Genomic DNA, 20394 nt, shown 5'->3' on the forward strand with positions numbered 1-20394 from the left:
CTTTAACCTTGAAGTTTGTTTTACAATTATTTTTTGCTTCCCTCAAAGCATGATTTCCATTTTTTTTTTACTTACACAAATTGTTGAATTCTAAATGGTACTGTGAATAGTCCAAACTCAATTTTAATTGACTACTTTAAATATTTAAAGATTTTGAAAGCCCTCTTTGAGGGAAATGGCTAAATTATGAAACATAGTAAAGCATAAGTTGTTTTGGGGGGTGTTTTTTTTAAATAGACAAGTATCATTTAAAAAAATTTATATAGCCTATGCTGTACATAGTAAAGCGTAAATTATTATTAAGAGTATACATTCTGGAATCACATTACCTTGTTTCAACTTTACTTTGCAAAGTTTTAGATGTGTGACTTTGTTTAACCTCTCTGTTTTTCAGTCTCTTCTATAAAACTGTGCCACTTAAAAGAGATGATCTATGTGAATGTCTTCACAAATGCCTTGCATTCAGTAAATATTTATTATCAACAAATGCAATTCAATTTGAATCATTATTCTTCAGGTTATGCATAGTGAAAAACTGACTTTTGAAATAGAAATTTTTAATAAAAATGAATAAATTCCATAAAGTATATTTTAAGAATCATTTAATTGACTAAAATCCTAACACCTATTTATTTAAGTAATCCTACTCTTAAGCATTTTATGTTGAAGTGGCTTTTTGGATAATATTTTTATTTATTTAATTTTCTTAATATAAAATATTTCATAATAAAGTATACTGAATAATTTATACCATGTGAAAAAAATGGATTTTATGAGAACAGTGAACTCTAACTTCTTTTAGTATCTGGAGCTTTCTTTCATCATAATCCAAAGTGTTCACGTTATACATTTAATCATGACTGCAAAGGTCGGTTCTTCTCACTAGGTATTTCAAAGAATGAAATGTTGAGCTCATTAATAGCCAGCACACTAAAAGTGAACCCTACATCAGGAGAAATTTTCCATAGGCAGACTTGATTGGACTCTAATGAGTGCACTCCGTTTCACATCCTCTAGCCTTTTGAGGTTAGCAAAATCCCGAAATCCAAGTAGTTTGGACAGCCTTTTAAATAGAATAAATGATTACTTTAATTTAGGCATGCTTTCCAACTCAGACTCTATTAGTCGTTTTTGCAAACACACTATATTTGAAGAATTTTAACTCAATGTTATTGGACATCCGTATGGCCATTAATAATTGAATAGGCTGTCTTCTAATGTAGACAAATGACACATTCAATAGATAGTGTCTGAAAAATCATTATTTGAAATAATCTGATAGGTCAAATACATTCAAAGAATTCTCACAGATTATCATCCATTGAAAAAGTAAACATGTATTTTAGGATATATCCCTGTAAAACTAATTACGCTGCCACTTAAAAAATTCAGAAGAAAGATAAGCAGTTACAAATACTTTTAGTTTTGCTACAAATACAAATATAACTTAAGAGAAAATGTGATTCACTTAAGTTATCTACACTTAACTCCATTATTACTAATCCATTATTACTATCCACCTTAGCATTTCATTCCAATGGCTATACCTTTCGTCTTGTAGTCACTCAAAATTTCCTGCCTCTGAAATATAAAATTCCAACAAAATCCTGTTCATTGATTGAAACTTTCTGGCTTCCAGACTACCAGATTTTAAATGTGATTGCTTTTCCAGTTTTCGAGTTTTCCCAGTGATTCAGTCTGTGAAATCTGAGTCTATGACTCACCCCATTAGTTTCCTTCTGAATTCTTTTCTTTCCAGAACCTGCTTGGCTGTGCTTCTCAATGTCTTTTCACCTTGTCCTTTTACCTCACTGTACTGGATCTCCACCCATAATATCAAACTACTGATTTTTTGATGTATAAAAGATATATGTTTCAATTAGTTATTGGTGTATAAAACAAAATATTCCAATTCTAGAAGCTTAAAAACACATTTTTAAAAAAATCTGATTCTCTAATATCTAGTCAGTCAAGCAAGCATTTGAACAGTTTGCCTGGGATGCTCTTTTCTTCAAGTAACCTTGGTATTAGCTGGATCACTCGATGGAATTTGGTGGGTGACTAGTCTGGTTTGAAAGACCAAAATGGTTTCACACATCTGGAATGATAGTGGGGACAGCTGGAAGGCTAAGTTTATCCCTGCTCTTTTCTTCTCTATCTAATCTCAGGTCTACTTCTTATGGTCTCGACAATAGAATAGTTGTGTTTATGAACATGGGTCAGGCTTTCTTGAGTGGGTGTTTCAAAAGCTAAGAAGTGGAACTAACAGTCTCTAATGTTCTGGGCTCAGAAATTGGTACAGGCTCAATTCTTTCATATTCTGGTTTAATGAATTTACAGACCCTATCTAGATTTAATGAAGTGGACATATACCTCACTTCACTATAGGAGCAACTTTGGAGATATTCTGGATATCTTTACTCCTTTATATCATTAATGCATTCATTTACTCAATCAATAATGGTTTGCATCAACTATAATACCAGATACCCTGATGGGTTTCTGGGCTGAAGCAATGAATGAAGATATTTTGTTGTTTCATAGAGGAGATTACAAAAACAAGGCAGGAACAACTGGAAATTATATTCAGGAATGCATACAGTGATTTTTAACATTTAAATGTAAGGGAGATAGTTTATTAACTCTTCATTAGAGATGGGCTTGCTGAAGAGGTAAAATCAAAGAAATGAGAATGAGCCAACCATTGAAAGAGCAAAGGAAAGAACATCTCAGGCAGAATAAAGAATCTAGAATCCTGTTGAAAGGGCTTGTTTTGTAGCACAGGAAGAAAACCCATGTGTCTGTAACATAATGATCAACATGATGATGGTTGAGAATAAGAGCCAGAATTTATAAGTCCTTCTACACCTGATTAACAAGCAAGGGTGAGTCAATAGAGTGTTTTGAGAAAGAAAATATTATAAGATTTCTCTTTCAAAAGGCCATCTGCCTACTGTTTTAGTTAGCTTTTTCGCTGGCTGACTAAAAGACTTGACTAGAACAATTTTAGAGGAGAAAAAGTTTATTTGAAGGTTTATGGTTTCAGAGATCTTAGTCCATAGACAGCTGGCTCCATTGCTCAGGGTAGAACATCATGGTGAAGAGAAGAGGCTTACATGATGTTCAGGGAGCAGAGAATAAGATTCCACTGGCCAGATACAAAATACATAACACAAGGGCACAGGTCCAATGCCCACCTCATCCAGCCACAGCCTCGCTGGTTTAACTCAATTCCTGTCAGAAAACTAATCCACTGATTGGGTTAAGGCTCTTACAGTTCAATCATTTCACTTCTGAATGTTCTTGCATTGTCTCACACGTGAGTTTTACAGAAACATCTAATTCCTAAACCATAACACCTACTCTAAGATTAAGAAGAGGCTAAAGAGGAACATGTTGGCCTTTTAGAAGGCTGTTGCAGGAGCTATGTGTGATGGCACACACCTGTCATTCCAGCTATTCAAATGGTGAGGCAGGAGGATTGCAGAAGCTGAGGAGTTCCAAGCCAGCCTAGCCAACCTAGAGAGACCCTATCTCAAAAGGAAAACAAAAACAATAACAAGAAAAACAGTAGGGTATTGCAGAATATCCATAGTAGTCTATGGGATAGTGGTAGAAGTAGTAGAGAAGGAGAGAAATACCTGATCTTTTCATGTATTTGAAAGATAGAATCAATAGAAATAATTGTTTTCTAATTGTAGTGTTCTTGAATAACAGTTATTACTTTTCTCTAGTGTCCATCCTCAAACTTACATAGCAATATTATATATGCTTCACAGAAAATGCTTTCAATGCAGTTAGTTTTGGTATCCAGCTTGTCAAAAATGTACATGTTAGATATATTGGTTCTTAATTTGTTTCTTGCTAAATCTGATATTTTAGATCACTGCATATTCTTTGAAACACATAGCTTCTTTAATTTTTATAACATGCATTTCTGGATCCCCATTTCTCTCTGATTATTTATATTTATTCTCCATTAGTAGCTTTTATTTTACTGTAACTGTATAAGTGATTATATTCAATAGCATATCCAAATTTGATATTTGGTTTTATGCTCTCAGTAAAACTCTTACTTGCAGTAAGCCTTTTCTTATGATCCATATTTCTACTTGCCTAAGATGTGTTTCTGAGCATATAAAAAATAAGACAGTCTACAAAGTCTTTCCAGGAGAAACAAATGAGAATGCTGGGAAAAATTTTTGTAAATATTATTAAAATTGTTATAATGCTTTTTTAAAAAAAAAAAAAAAAAAACTTGTTAAATTTAAGTGAAAACAGTACAGTGATGCTACTTTGACCCTAATGAATCTTCAGTTCAATTTTGCAGACCTGGAAATTTTTAGGTTCTATTTTTATGACATCTGTGGGCACAAATCCAACCCTGGGGTATTGACTGTGGGAGGGTCCTACTGGTAATCCCTTTTCCCAAGCAGCTGGAATTCAAAGGTGGCATCTACATGACAAGATTAAAGCTGAAGTAAACACAGTCTACACATTTCCACTTGCAAGGGAGTAAAAGAAACTTGCAAGTTTGATGTAAGGAAGTTGACAATGATATGAAAATTAATACTTGAAATTATGTTTACTAGCTGGCACTTGTGTGCATTTTTAACTCAAATTCATGTCATATGAATGTATAAAAAAGCCTCGAGCCAGGAATTTAGATTATCGTGATCCTAGGCAGCAAAACTAATAGTTGCCTATGGATGCAAATCTTTATTGGATGAAAAAGAAACATTCATTTTCAGCATCAAAGTTGAAGGATAATCAACAACAAAGAGTAAAAATTAACCAAGAACTCATAGAAGCAATGAACTTTGAGAGAAAACAAGCAGGAAAACACTCTCAAACTTCATTTGTCATTATCACATTGTATAAAACAAAACAATTACTTTGTTTAATGATATAAAAGATAAGCTTGACTATATTTATAGAGAATGAGGACATTCATTCTCTGTAGAAAAGAGGTATAGCAGGTATACAAAAGAACTATGCAGAAAATTTATAAGTTAAATCTATGGTATTGGAATTAAAAACACAATGAATGAGTTAAGCAGATTAAACAGAGTTGCAGAAAGAATTAATGAACTGCTGGACATGCTGGTGTATACCTTTCATTCCAACAACTTAAAAGGCTGAGGCATGAGGAACAAAAGTCAGAAGCCAACCTCAGCAAGTTAGTGAGACCCTGTCTCAGAACAAAAAAATATATAAAGGACTAGGGATATAGTTCAGTTGTAAAGTGTCCTTTAGTTCAAACCCCAGTACAAAAAAAAAAAATCTGTGCAGAAGAATTTATTAATAATTTAGTACAGGGCAAATAAAAACATGAAAAACTTGGAAGAGAGGTTAAAAAGTATGGAAGATATAAAGGATCAAGTAAGGTTTTAAAGAAGGCAGCAAGTAGACTAGTTGTTTGAAGAGCTAATGATGAGAATTTTCTACAGTTTCTTCAAAGAAAGACACCAATTTAAATAAATAAATTTAAGAAGCCCAATACATCTCAAACCTATAAATAAAAAGAAAATTGTGCCTAAAATTATTGTATGGAAGCTGTGGAATACCAATGGCAAAGATATTTTGAAGGTTACTTGAAGAGAAAAATATTTTCACTTCATAATGTAAGAATTTGGCCTGACCCCTCCACAGAAATAAAGCCAACTGAAAATAGATAATATTATTGATGTGCTTAAAGAAAATAACTGCTGACCTATGACACTATATGCCTGGGGAAATATTTTAATAATACAATTAAAATATATATTTTAGAAATCAAGATTGAGAGTTCACTAAAGATATGATAGAGATTTCTAAATGATTACTTCAGAAAAAAGGAAAGTGACCACAGATGGAATGTCGATAATGAAAGAAGAAATGAAAAGCAAATAAGCTAGTATATGACTAGATAAATTTAAACATTTCAGGTAGAAAATGATAATGTATAATAGGAATTTTAAAAAGCAGTAGAGAATCAACATCCTTGACCCCAAAACTTATGTCAGGATGAGAGTCAAAGGGACAAAGTATCCTCAGATTGTTTTGTCCATAAACGTGGTAAGAATATCAACTGGAGTTTTTTAGAAAACCTATATATGTATTTTGCAATTTTTAGAACAATCAACATAATAGAAAAAGTATATAAATAATCAAATAGTAGTAACAAAAAGTTAGGGATAATAATCTAATCCATCGATCTAAAAGAAGGCAATGAAAAATTAAAATCAGAAAAAAATAGAAAGCAAAAAATAAGAAGTTACGTTTGTATCCAGATATGTCCATTATTATAGTAAATGTAAGTGTAAATGCTAAGTGCTATGGGTAAAGATAAAATGATTGTCAGACTCTCTTGAAATAATAATACAAGCACGTGCTGTTCAAAAGAGATGCCTGTAATATATAAGGATACTGAGGGTATAATAATGAAACATGGAAGAATATAATATGAAAATACTAATTAAATAAATGCCTGGGTAACTGTACTAACATTTGGCAAAATAGACTTTTTAAAAAAATAAAGAGTAAAGATTAGTTTATAGTGATGAAGTCTTCATTTCATGCGATTTTTAATTTGCATGTCCTTAATAGCACAACCTAGAAATAGATAAAGCAGCAAAGAGATGGAACTACAAGAAGAAATTTTAAAATAACTAATAACTTTTAGAAGATTTTAACACTTTTGTCTATGTTAACCCAACTAGAATCAGTAGGCAAAAATGAACACCTATGTAGAGGATCTAGATAACTTGCTTATCAGATTTGACCCCCCCAAATCCTAGTCACATTCCAAAACCGATGCTGTTTCTTTTTTGTAATCATACTGGGGGGAAAAATCTAGTATATATTGACCTATAGCAAATGTCAACAAATTTGGAGTTTGAAAACATATGTACTTTTTCTTTCTGACCAAATTCAGTTAAATAAAAAAAAAATCAAAAGCAAAAAGACAATCAAATATGACCTGAATGTTTAAAAATGAAGCAACTCTTTGCTTACTGGGTTTTCCTACTGTGTGACTCATATGTACAGAGTCAAGATGTTCACCATACCCCAAATTGCCTGTCCTTTTCTCCACTCTTTGTTGGAAAGCATTATATACTGACAGCATTGTCTACTTCCTTGCCTAAGGTATCATTTATTTTCCCACTGACTTCACCTTAGTTCTGGCTTTCACCAATGGGGGTATTTTCTGTGTAACTTCTCTTCCCTCTGTGGTTTATGTTTTTCCTACCTGTTACCACATTTTTCCTAAAATAGTAATAACAGTAACAATGATAAAATGGTTAAAATCTGGAAGGTCCCCTCAAAAGATGGTGTGTTCTGTAAATCAGTTGTGTTTAGAGGTGAATAATCACATTATAAATGATATTATCCCATCAGTAAACTAATTTTATGGATTAATAATTTGAATAAACCACTGGGTGAAAACCAAAGTCAAGTGGCATGTAGCTGGGGAAATAGGTCATTGGGGATATGGCCTTGGACTATATCTGTCCCTTTCTTCCCCTTCTCTTTCTCTCTCCCTCTTTCCCCCCATACCCACTCCCTCTCTCTCTCTCTCTCTCCCCTTCACCATTAGTCTCTGTCCTCTTTATCCTCTGCCATGCCCTTCCACCATGATGTTTTTGCCTTTAAGTCTGCCAATCATGGACTGAATACTGTGAAACCGTGAGCAAAACTAAATCTTTTCTTCTTAAATGGCTTATGTCAGGTATTTTGATTATAGTGATGAAAAGCTAACACAAACATCAATAATAATAATTTTATCGTGTATATCTTTTATTGAATTTTTTTTTTTTTAGTTTCGCCAATACAAACAGGATAAAACTCAAAACTCCATAGCATGACACTCAAGATCCTTAAATAGACTCTCTGCCTCTCCTTGTTTATTCTTCCCAAGTCTTCATGGTCTTTTGCGCATCTACTATGCTACTCCACTTGCATTTTTCTGAAATTCCCTCCCTTCCCCCTACCTCCTCAAGCACCTACTGCTCTCTCAGGAAGGCCCTCTCAGTTACTGAGTACCTATCTGACTATGTCCTGTGTATCTGGAAGACACAGCTTGAATATCCCCTTTCTTAAAATTGCTTGCTTAGTCAGTCCTCATGATATCATTCACTTCTTCGTTACTTTCTACCTGGAATTATTTTCATAATTTAATTGTGTATGTTTTCTAAATGTCTGCCTTCTGTGTTGTCATGAAGTATGTGAAGGCAGGAGTTTTTTGTTTGTTTTTGTTTTTCCTTGCACATTTTTTGAAATATTCTTAGCACTTTTTGAAAAAAGGCTTAAAGAAAAAAATTGAGAGAATGGATAATATTGAAATGAATAAGGCATCTTAAAATCATCTACTGAAAGTAGTAAGAAAGATAAGTCCAATATTAAAAATAAGAAGTGATGCCAATATTACTTAAAACAAACAAACAAACAAAAAAACACAGATGAAATAACATGTAAAGAATATTATATTAGGCACTCATAGTGTTGTAGTCTTAAAACCATTTAGCATTTTGAAGTAAGGCCCATTGAATACAGTTGTACAAATTTTATACAACATAACTCATGGGGGAGGCATGTACATCTAATTAAAGAGGGAATTTTGAGTCAAGCATGGTGGTGCATCCCTGTAATCCCAGTGACTAGGGAGACTGAGGCAGGAAGATCTTGAGTTCAAAGCCAGCCTCAGCAAAAGTGAGGCACCAAGCAACTCAGTGAGACCCTGTCTCTAAATAAAATACAAAATAGGGTCAGGATGTGTCTCAGTGGTAGAGTGCCCCTAAGTTTAATGCCTAGTACCAAAAAAAAAAAAAAAAGAGAGGAAATTATGTTGTGAAATGTACTCCTTAGTGGTTGTAGAGAGTTTGACAGAATGAGTGAATCACATAATTACAGCTCAGGAAAGAAGTTTAATTTATTATGATAATTGAGACTTTTAAGACAAGGACTATATTTTTACACCTTTAATAATAAAAGAAGTGTATTTTATATACTTTAAATGGATGCAGTTTAAATACTGGAAATCTTAGCATTAAAAAAAAAAACAAGATTAGGTACCTAATGTAGAAAATTTTAATTACTTGAAAAAACAAATCACAACTACACCAGCTAAATGAGCCATTGCAATGGGTTGAAAACCACCTCCACCTGTGGTATGATTTGCAAAGTTTGCTTAAAATTTACAAATGAATATTCTGACTTACAAATAATATCATAACAAATAATTTAGAAAATAAATGTATATAATTGTGTTGCCTACTTTATTAAATAGTGAGTATCCAGAAGCCCATGGACTGTGCCTCACAGGGGAAATAATTAGAATTCACAAATGCTTATACTAGTTTGAAGCCCCGCTTTATTCTGCATTTCATATCAAGAACAATATTTGGTGGCTGGCAATATAAATAGTCATGACAATTTTTTTTTCTGGAAAACAGAAAGAAAAAAATAAATAGCTCTGCTTGTTTCACCTGCAAATGCTTTTGTAAAGCAATGAGGTTTATTTACTGCCCACACTCAGCAAATCACATTTCCTAGCCATAGCCAAAATTCCTGGGCCTAAATATATTCTCCACCCACCTCTTATCCTCCTTCTTTGCAGACTATATTCTTAAGAATAGATTATCATAATAAGAATAGCCAATATGAATGGCTTATTGCAAGACTCATTCATCTATTTTAATATATCTTTTCTACAGATCCCCCTGCTGTGGAACCAGCATTTCTAGAAATCCGGCAAGGACAGGACCGAAGTGTCACCATGAGCTGCAGGGTACTGAGAGCCTATCCAATCCGGGTGCTGACCTATGAGTGGCGCTTGGGCAATAAGTTATTACGGACGGGTCAGTTCGACTCTCAGGAATACACAGAATACCCAGTGAAGAGTCTTTCCAATGAAAACTATGGGGTTTATAACTGTAGCATCATAAATGAAGCTGGAGCCGGGAGATGCAGCTTTCTTGTTACAGGTAGGATTCTAAAGGTTTGGCTTTTTTATATTTTTTGTATTCTTAAAACAAGAGATCTTAGGTCCATATCATTGTAAGAATGAAAATATTTCATTATGAGCAGTTTTACCAGGGAAAGTGTATTTCTTTAGTTAGAGCTTCTGTTAGTTTATCTTCAAGGCAAGTCTATCATAGTAGTTAAAATTTGTACCTGTGCCAATAAAATTGCATAGAAATTTATTGTAATTCAGATGAAGTGAGTAATGAGGTTGATTATTTTTAGTATATTAGTAATAAAGTGGCAAATTTTGTAACTAGCATTATTTAGCTCAGATTGCAAAATGTAAACAGAAATCTGCTCTGATTTTCTTAATAGCAGGATCATTTTGTTTTGTTTCTTATTTATTTATTTATTATCTTTCAATGTAGAATGACTCTCCATTTTATCCTTGACTTACCAAATTTTCGCAAATATGGTAGAAAAAAGGGAAAATAATAAGTTGTGTCTGGTATACAGTAAATTAGGAAGAAGTGCAGATAATTTTGATGTCATTATCTTCTTAGTATTTCCTCTGTATTGTCTTCCATACTTTAAAAAACTATTTTCATAAGCTATATACTAAAGTGAATGTTCTTTTTGAGGCAGGATTTGAGCATATATTAAAAGAAATACTCATTTTCATTGTTATTTTGTCCTAGGTAACATTAGTTACAATAGTGTGTATCAGGAAAAAAAGAAACTGGACATTAAAATGTTTAAAATGTTCCAGACATAAAAAAAATTCACTAATCATATGAATTCTTTGTTATTACTTATGAGAGAACTCTCTGAATATAATTTGCCTTGAACCAGTTTTGCCTCCTAAAATGAAATGTTAGAGAGATAAAGTGTGCCTGACTTACCAAAGAGCATGACTATATTGTGAGCTGCCTCTTGCCACCTCTTGGTTTCACAAAGCTTTTCATTAAGGTTTATTTCACTCCAAGGTTTTCCTATTTTGATTCTTAAAGTAGACTACTAATGCAAAGCCAAAAGATCCTAGGACACTGCTGTTTATCTGATGATCAAACTTCCAATTTAGAAATATTTACAAGGGAAAAAGAATGTAGTTTATTACTCAGTGGGTATTTTAAATGCCTCCTTTACTTTCAATCTTTCTTTATGCATTATTTCCATACCAATAAGAATTTTTCAAAGGTGGTTATTTTTTCACAAATAGAACATCATCTTGCTTTCACAAATAGAGCATCATCTTGCTTTCATTCATGAATCCTCTAATACAGAAATACTCCTTAAAATTAATTACATCCTTTTCTTCAACTTTTTGGCCTTAAGCAATTCCTAATTCTCTATGATGACATTGTATCCCACCTTTTGGCTAGAAGGTTTAGGTTCATGCTGTTCTTCAAGATTTTTATTTGTTCTATATTATGTAATTCAAATTCTAATTTTGAACTAGAAGACAAGCTGAGACCAGAAGAAACACTAAGCTTCATTGTCCCACTCCAAATCTATGAGACACCACAAGTAGATTTGATAACTATGGAATAGAATAAATACATTCTGCATTGCCTCATGGAAAGAGAAGGAGACCCATGCATTAACTTGTTTCCGGTGTGCACTTTTCAATCTTTAGGTCAACTTTATTGTTTCAAGGCCTCCACATAAATGAAATATTGTTTTAAAAAAGAGAAAAGGAGGCAATTGAATCCCAAATATATAAATATAATCCCAAATATATAAATATAAAAATATAATCCAGGAAAATATATATAGGAAGAGATGTTTTCTTAGAATCTGTTTTTTGGAGTATCTAGAAGGAAATTTGAAAGACTTTTTCCTCTAACAAAATATATCAGAAGTAGTATTCCTTATGAATTTCCACAATTCAAATCTCTTTGAAACTAACAGTTATTAGAGAATAGAAAATATTTAAAAATGCAGATATTCTTTATCCACAAAATAGATCTTTAAAGATAATTTCTTTACTTATTAAAAACTAAATTAATGAAGAAAGATTTAAAAGTTTATTTTTATAATTACTTTATCAAGATCATTTCTTCACTGGCCATATATATGTTTGATAGTATTCAAAAGCAGACTTGATCTCAGTGCACACCAGAATGTACAGAACTGAACTATAAAGCGCTAACATCTGTACTGATTTTAGTTTCCAGGAAAGCTGAAACATTTATTCCCATTTTTATCTTATTTATCATGTGTGTGTGATGTGTCAGAGTAGGTGGTGAGAAAGTGGGATTGTGCTTACTGAGGCATTAGAGGGCAAGTGAAAATATTTTCCTGTTAGGCAAAATAAGATGGTAGGTCAAGATATTTGGGTAATATGAAAGTAGAAGCAAATAACCAGCCTAGTTTTTAGAGAATATTTTCTCTGATTCTACAAAACATTGTGTTTTGCATTTTATATGATAATATTATAACAATTTTGTACAGTTTAAGTAAGCTATGTGTGTTATGGTAGGAACCCAGAGACCATTCCCCTATCCTTCTGTGAAAATCTTTACAAATTCTAAAGAGTAATGTGACATATTAATTTATTGGAATTAACCTATGAACTTTCAAATACTTATCTAAATGTGCTTATGTATCATACCAATAAACATGTGTATTTTAATAGGTAGATCTTTACCGTTACAGCAGATTTCAACTGCAGCATGAACTTCACTTTATGACATGTTCAAAATAGCCAAATATTCACCTTTGGAAAAAAAAATATTAAATGCTCTCAAAGACCTAAGTTTATTCTTATGTGGCATAGTTGAATATCATTCTATGGAACACAGTAATACATAGATTGATCCAGAAAAAATAAAGCAAAACAAAACTCAGTAGTCTGAAGCAGCTAAATGGATGAAGGCTGGACAAAAGATATACTGATTGAATGAAAGAAAACTGTCTGAAAAAAAAAATTAAATGAAATGTGGTGAGGGTGAAAGAGTAGTTCAAGTTGGAAACAAATCATGTATTTTGTAGTGAGCTAACTGAGGACCCCCAAAACATATGCCTGTGCCCTAATCCCTGGAATCTATGAATATCATATTACATGGCCCAATGTGACTAAGGTAAGGATTTTAAGACGAGAAGCATCTCCTGGGTCATCTGTGAGCTCTGATGCTGTAAATTGTATCCTTAGAAGAGAGGAGCAGAGGGAGCTGGAGGGTGAAGTAGTAGGCAATGTGATCATGAATGAAATGGTGCAGCTGTAGCTCAAAGAACCCCTGCAACCACCTCAAGCTAGAAGAGGCAGCAAGTTATTCCACTCTGGGGCCTCTGTAACAAGTCTAGCCTAGTAAGATCCTGGCTTCAGACTTCTAGCTTCTAGATCTGTGAGTGAATAATATCTTATGCCACCCAGTTTGTGGTAATTTTTTGTGTCAGTCTTAGATGACTAGTAGATATTGCAACTCACTATTTCAAAGGACTCCTCCCTTTAAAATGCTGCAAGATGAATAGAACTGCTTTACCAAGTATCTGCCCCTCTGTCAACCTAAGCAGGCTAGAGTGCTGAGCCCTGGTGGCACAACTTTTCACAACTCAGCATAGATGTAGGCCATGGTTGCTCATGGTTCCTGAAGACCTAATTGGAACAAGCTTATAGATGCAGGAGGGAAAGCGAGTGAGGGAAAAATGACCTGGGAGGTTTCACTGACCACCTCCATCAGTACTGGGTTGGTTTAAGCTATCCATTAGCAAAGACCCACAGCGATGCCACAGAATTGAAACAACAGTGCAGACAAAAAATTTCCAAAAGTTAATTATCTATAAAACCAAATGAGAGAGGATCTGTGAACAGATTCTATTGACATTATCAGAAATTGAGATGAAGAGAAACTTTTATTCTTTTTTCAACATAAAGAACTAGGATATTTGTAACAAAATACCACATTGATTCATAAAGTGATTATGTCTTGAATTGTTCTAATCAATATTCTTAAATATTTACCAATTGAGAAGTCAGTTCTAAATTATTCCAATTATGCTTCCACTAACCATTCTTTCTCTATATTTCTTCCCTTTAACCTGCTGCTTCTGATAATGTTTCTGTTAGAATTTTTATGTGTCAGTGGATAAACAAGTTAGACAAAAAAAAAATGCATGATGTTAAAAATAATTTTTCTTTTATGGTTTTTGATGAGTTAACTTAAATAAAATTTAGACATTATCCTGTGACAATATTAGCATTGCTTTTTATTACACTAGATTATATGTCAAAGAAAATAAGTACAAAATAAAATTACAATCAAAGTTTCCTATGTATCCCAGAAAGTAAAAGTGAAGTGCCCTTCTAACTTCCAGATAGTACATGCATAGAGTTCAATTAAATTTAAATTAAAATATTAAAGAATGATGTCCTTTCCAACAGTGAATATGTATTCTATAATATTTTACTGTATAAACCACAAATTATATTAAGTATAAAACTGACACTATTTACAGGTACCTACTAGATGTGAAGTACAATATTGGAAACCAGTAATAGGACAATAAACATTCTTTCAAAAACATCGCCAGTTTTTATTTGCAAAATATCTTGCAATTATTATTTCATTTTTGATTTCTACTGCTCTTATTAGGTCTTCTATATGGTCTTCTGAGATAAAAATTTGTATCTGATCTTTGAACTTGCAACCTCATTCTCTTTTAGTCTACTTTCTATATTTTGGGGATGTTTCTGAACAACCTATCTTACACTTAAGTGAGAAACAGTCATGCTCAGCAGGCCAATAGGATGATATGCAAATTTTTCAATGTCTTCAATCCATTCATTAATATCCTAATGAAAACATAACTCTTCAGCTCTCACTCCATTTTACTAGTTAAACCAAACTCAATTCAAATTAGGTTTGCTGCTCTCTACCAAATCATTACATATCTTTAAACTCTGTGCCTTTGTTCACAATGTATTTTACTCTGAAATATGGTCCTTTGAGTATTCCTCTTCTAGAGTTATGGTGACCTTTGTGTATGATTTTATCAGGGTTATGTTGCTCTTTAGTCAGGTGACTGGATGCAGATTGTGGTAACATTATTTTATGATTCACAAATTAATTATATGTCAATATTTGCAGAGCATCTGAAAGTACCAATAAGTTTCAAGTAATCATAATTTAAATATGACAAAATTATTTCACTCAGGTTAAGATGCCAATGAATCATTTCTGAGACTACTACAATGACTCTATTCCACAAAATCTGCAGGCATTAGGGCTCTTCCATCTCATAGCCCTAATGGCTACTGAAATTCTAACCATTACTTCCACAATGCAGGCAGAGTAAAATAATATTCATGCTTTTTTGGGGAATGCTTCCCAATAATTTCAGACATAATTTAGGCATATTGTTTTATCTGAAATAACAATGGGTATAGATTTTATTATAAAAAGATTAAATCAGACTTTATCTCATCTATGTTTTAAGTTCATTTTAATTGAAAACATTGCAATGAAGACAAATTGAGATCATCAAGGAAATTCCTGGATCTATGGTTTTGTCTCTGTAACCATTGTATCACTACTGATATTTAAACTCCCTTTTCAGGAGCTATGAACATTTAGAGTCAGAATAATTTTGAAAGATAAGAAAAGAAATTTAATCATGGACTCTTAAAAGATTTTATTGATAACCACAATGAAATGGAGGATACAATATTGCTTACTAATTTCGCATAATAAATTAATATGAATTTAACCTCTTAAAACAACAAAATTTATCATCTTGTAGTTCTGTGTGTCAGGAATCCAATAGTGACTTAGCTAGATTCTCTGTTCTAAGTCTTACAAGACTAGTCAACCTATTGGCTGGAGTATGCTCTTATCCAGAGGGAATGGGGAAGAAATCACTTCCAAATATAGAGTATTAAAATAATTAGGTTCCTTGTGGTTGTACAATAGAAAATACACTCAAGTAGAAAATGCATAATAATTCCTAATGAATCTTAACGTATAGCAATCTATACTGTATAATGTGATTCCACATATATCCTTCTCATTTCAACAAACTCTGATACATTTGCAGAACAGATGGGATTGCCCTCCCTTGGTAGGTTAACCAAGCCTCAGAAAACCAAGATTAAAATAATTCAAGATCTTTTTGACACAACTCAGTGATTATTTTATGAGTGGTGCTAAATAAATTTTTGGATAAGTAAGACAGATGAAACATAGGTGAACCTATACAGAATTATAAAAAGTAGTGATAAAAATCTAAGTATTAATCAAACAAGTGAGACATATCACTTAGAAAAATGTACTAAAACATATAATTTTATTATATATTTAAGTTTATATGATATTTTAGACAAATTTTACTTTCTTTCCAGTAAGCATGTCATGAGTAATCAATATAACACACATAAATGAAAACCCCAATTTAATTTTGTAATATTGTCACAGCAATTTGATGGCTTTTTAAAATTCTCTGTGTCACTCATTTTCTTTGTTATAAAATTATGTAACTTCTCCAGTGAAAAATTCAAAGCAATGTGGTTATCAAGATCTATTACTGTACTCTTTTAAAAGCAAAGCATTACAATATCAAAAATTAATCTAATGTAGAGTTGAAACATTTATATTTTATTAACTTCAGATGGTTTAAAATGTTGACAAATTAAGAAAATCATTGATTCATCTGATATGCTAATTTCTGAATAACATTTCAATGGGAAGTAGTAAACCAGAGAGAGTTTAGGTGTAAGTTCTTTTGTAAGAGTTAAAGAATATGGTAAATATGCAAATTAACTCAGATTAGCAAAATTGAAGTAGATTTAAAAGAGTTAAATATAAAATTTGGTAATATGGCCAAAGGCAGAGGGAAGGTAACAAAACTGATGATTGGATTCAGGATAGAATTGGCTTAGGATGACTCAGGAAGAAATAGAATTAAAAATCCAGGTGTATCCAGAAATAAAACACAAGACAGAAAAATTGGGATGGCCTCTGCTATGTATTGACTTGCATCCCCAACCAAATTCATATGTTGAAGCCCTTATTCCCTCTGTATTGATATTTGGAGAGGGGCCCTTTGGAAGGCAATCAGGGTTAAAGGTCATGAGGGTAGGCCCCTGGGTTGATAGGATTATGCCTAAATAAGAAGAGACACTTGATTTCTCACTCTTCTCAACCATGTGACAACACAGTGGGGAAGTGGCTGCCTGCAAGTCAATAAGAGAGCCCTCACCAAAACCAACCAACCTGCAAAATGTGACAAAATAAATTTCTATTGTTTAAGCCACCTAGTATATCATATTTTCTTATGGAAACCTGAGTAAACTACCATAGCCTATAGCAGTTGTAAGAGAAATGTCATATCAGAAATCATAGAATCATATTAAAACATGGAGCGTAGAAGTGAATTATCTTGGTTCTGATAGAACTCTTCTGGATAATTTATTGTGTTTGTGGTTTTTATCCCTTGGTCATTGCCTAAGGATAGTTGTCCCTTAGGTGAAAGCTACAGATGGCTTCTAACAGTTCAGCCTTATACAAGCCATTTAATTTGTGACCTTGGTTAATTTAGCTATCGAATTGGAAATGAGAAGTCTGCTTCACAAGATTCACATAATTTTAAGAGTATCAGTTAAGCTAATCAATGTGAAATGATTTAAATGAAAAACATTATGATTATAGAAAGGTAAGAAAAGAGGATTTCCATATTTACCCATAGAGAAGTTGCCTTCTATTTCAGTAACAAAACACAAAAAAATACTACCGAAAAATGTTGGAGATTGGCTAGGGGATGACTGATCTCAGAGAAATAGTCAGTACTCAATACACACTTGAGCTCTGATTGGGAGAGAGAGTGTGATGAGATTTTTAGACTGATACAAAAGAACAAAATAAGCTATTCTAGGGGTAGTCTGAGAGAGGACTTTGTATTTAATGTGAATTTTTTTCCTTCTGTATATTACTCTAGGTAAGTGATTGTATATCTCTACCATGGAGCAGGAAAGATCTACTCTAACTTGAAATATTAGTCAGGGAAATTGAGAGAGAATAGAGCCTGGATAGAGAACACAGTGTACCACATTAAGGGCAGGGAAGGTGGTTGGCTCCTGGAGTTCCTTCTCTTCCTCTTCCCCTATCCCAACACATACTCTTTCAAGCTGACCATTCCTGAGAGAAATGCTACCCTAGGATAACAGCAGTAACTGAAACTGGGGTATTAGACATTTTGAATACTGGATGGAGAAAACTTTTGAAGGGCATAGGGGAAACCAAAGTTTTTCCACTTCTACTGGTAGTTGGAGTCTGCCTAAGTTACAGTCCTCTGGAACTGAGAAAGCCTGTGGTAAGGTATTAACAGCTAATCAAGGCGAGAGATGCTTGCTGACATCTGATCTGAGGGGCTAAGCTGGCAAAGCCCTTTCATTCCAGTACCATTGATTGACAGGGATTGTATCTCTTCATGATGGACTATGCCCTCCAGCATTGTCGCAGAGCCAGGAGCTCACTGCCAATTTCTTTTTTCTGGGTTCTTATCTCCCAAACTTGAAGAATGAAATCCATAGACAATTGAAGAGTGAGTGCAGAAGAGTAGAATTTATTCTTGTGGGGAAAATAAAGAGATAGAGCTCTTGTAGGGCAAGAGAGGACCCAACAGGGATTGATACTTGAGTGTGCTAGAGATTTATATAGCACTAGGGTCACCGCTATTGGTCCATATTTATGCTAATAAGGGTTTGGGAAAGTATGGTTACACATCCAGGCTTACCTACCTCCTGCCCATACTACTGTGGCCCATGCTTGCCTACCCTGTTCTAGTCCATGAGTGTATCTCCCCACCACCCCTTGTAGCTACTGGATAAGAACTTAGCTTCAGAGGTATAAGAAGATAAAGAATGATGAAACTGATACTGCAACCAGTACCTCACATTCTGAAGCACCCTTTCCCTTTCCCTGGAGGAATGTAAGCAAGAGCCTAGGCCATCCTCACTCTTGCAGGCAGTGCCAGCCAAGACAGATGGAGTTCTCCTAGGATTAAGACACCAAATTCAGAACAAAACTATTATGAGAGAAAGAAGATGAATGGAATTATCTATTTCAAATTGGATAGGAGGAATAAGAAACAGAATAATATTTTTAAATACATAACATTCATCCTCGAGGAAAGCAAGGAAGATACAAAAAATATGACACAGCAACAACAGCGATGAAGACAAACCACTTAGTGATAATAAGCTTAAAAATATAATTGTTGAAATTAATAATTAATTTGCTAGATGAAATTTACAGAATAAATGTAGCCCAGGAGTGTGGAAGATCTGGCTGGGGAAACCTCCCAGCAGAGACCATAAAGAGGAAGTGACTTGAAGGGACATGGAAGATGAAAGCAGCAGGATACATATCTGCTGAATAGGATTCCCAGAAGGAGGAGATCAAATAGGGAAATAAAATGAAATGAAGACAAAATAAATTTTTTAACTTGAAAAAAAATAAAAAGAGCTAGACCTTTGTGAAAGGGCTCACATGGTAGCAACAATACATTAGGAAGAAAAAAAACATTTTGTGCTTTAATGATTTTTAATGAGATTTAAGAAGATCAATGACAAAAAGAATTCCATAAAGTTTCTATAGAGATAAGGAATTATATTCACATCAGACTTCTGACAACTTGATATACAAGAAGATAATGAAGTACCATCTTCAAAATATTAAAAGAAATGTATTTTTAAAAGGCAGAAAATTTCTCCAAATTTATGAAACACTTGAACCCCCAAGCATATCATGGTACAGAAAACAAGAAAAGTACAAAGAAAATCAGATGAAGGTATATATAAATTTTATTACAGGAAAGACCAAAGAGAAGATCAAACCCTGAAAGCAACCAGAATAACAATGATATTCTGATGTTATGCATAACAATTATCTTCTCATTAAGAATAATGCAAGACAGAAGGCAAAGGAAAAACATCATTAAATTTTTAAATATCTTTTGAAAAGACCATCAATTTTATAATCCAGTAATTCTGTATCCAGTGAAAATATACTTGAAAAATTAGAGTTACATATTTTCATGAAAAATTAAAGCTAAAGAATTGGTAGTTCATAAAACTGTACCATTAAAATACATTATGACAAATGATAATTGTATAGTGAAGGCAAATGTTGTCAAAGAAAACATGGATATATAAAAACAAATGCAGACAAGATAGGGTAAATAAATGGGAAAAGATAAAGAAAGATATTTCTTTTTTCTTGTGATTTCCCTAATAACATTTGCATAAACAGTGCTCACAGCCTGAGGTCTGTCAACTGTGTTTATGAATAAAGGTTAGTTGGAACAAGATTTCCACACTATTTATATAGGGCCTATGTAGCACAACAGCCCAGAAAAGTTGAAGCAAAGCAATCCTTTAATTCAAGCCTAAAATCTTTAATATCTGTCCCTTAAAGAAAAATGGTTTTTTAACATATTAGAGTTCATACATAT

The 20394-nt window shown here is 33.1% G+C and overlaps 1 protein-coding gene across 5 annotated transcripts in view; it reads left to right on the forward strand.

Annotated features, from left to right (window-relative positions):
• Positions 1 to 20394, forward strand: part of Mdga2 (MAM domain containing glycosylphosphatidylinositol anchor 2) — a 760082-nt gene that overhangs the window by 628593 nt on the left and 111095 nt on the right. For all 5 annotated transcript variants that reach the window (XM_005331744.3, XM_021730684.3, XM_078050175.1 and 2 more), the window contains one exon: positions 9696 to 9965. In XM_005331744.3, coding sequence (XP_005331801.2) covers positions 9696 to 9965 — 270 coding nt within the window. The remainder of the gene's footprint in view (positions 1 to 9695; positions 9966 to 20394) is intronic.

Source organism: Ictidomys tridecemlineatus, chromosome 5 (assembly GCF_052094955.1).
Source record: "Ictidomys tridecemlineatus isolate mIctTri1 chromosome 5, mIctTri1.hap1, whole genome shotgun sequence".
Taxonomy (NCBI): Eukaryota; Metazoa; Chordata; class Mammalia; order Rodentia; family Sciuridae; genus Ictidomys; species Ictidomys tridecemlineatus.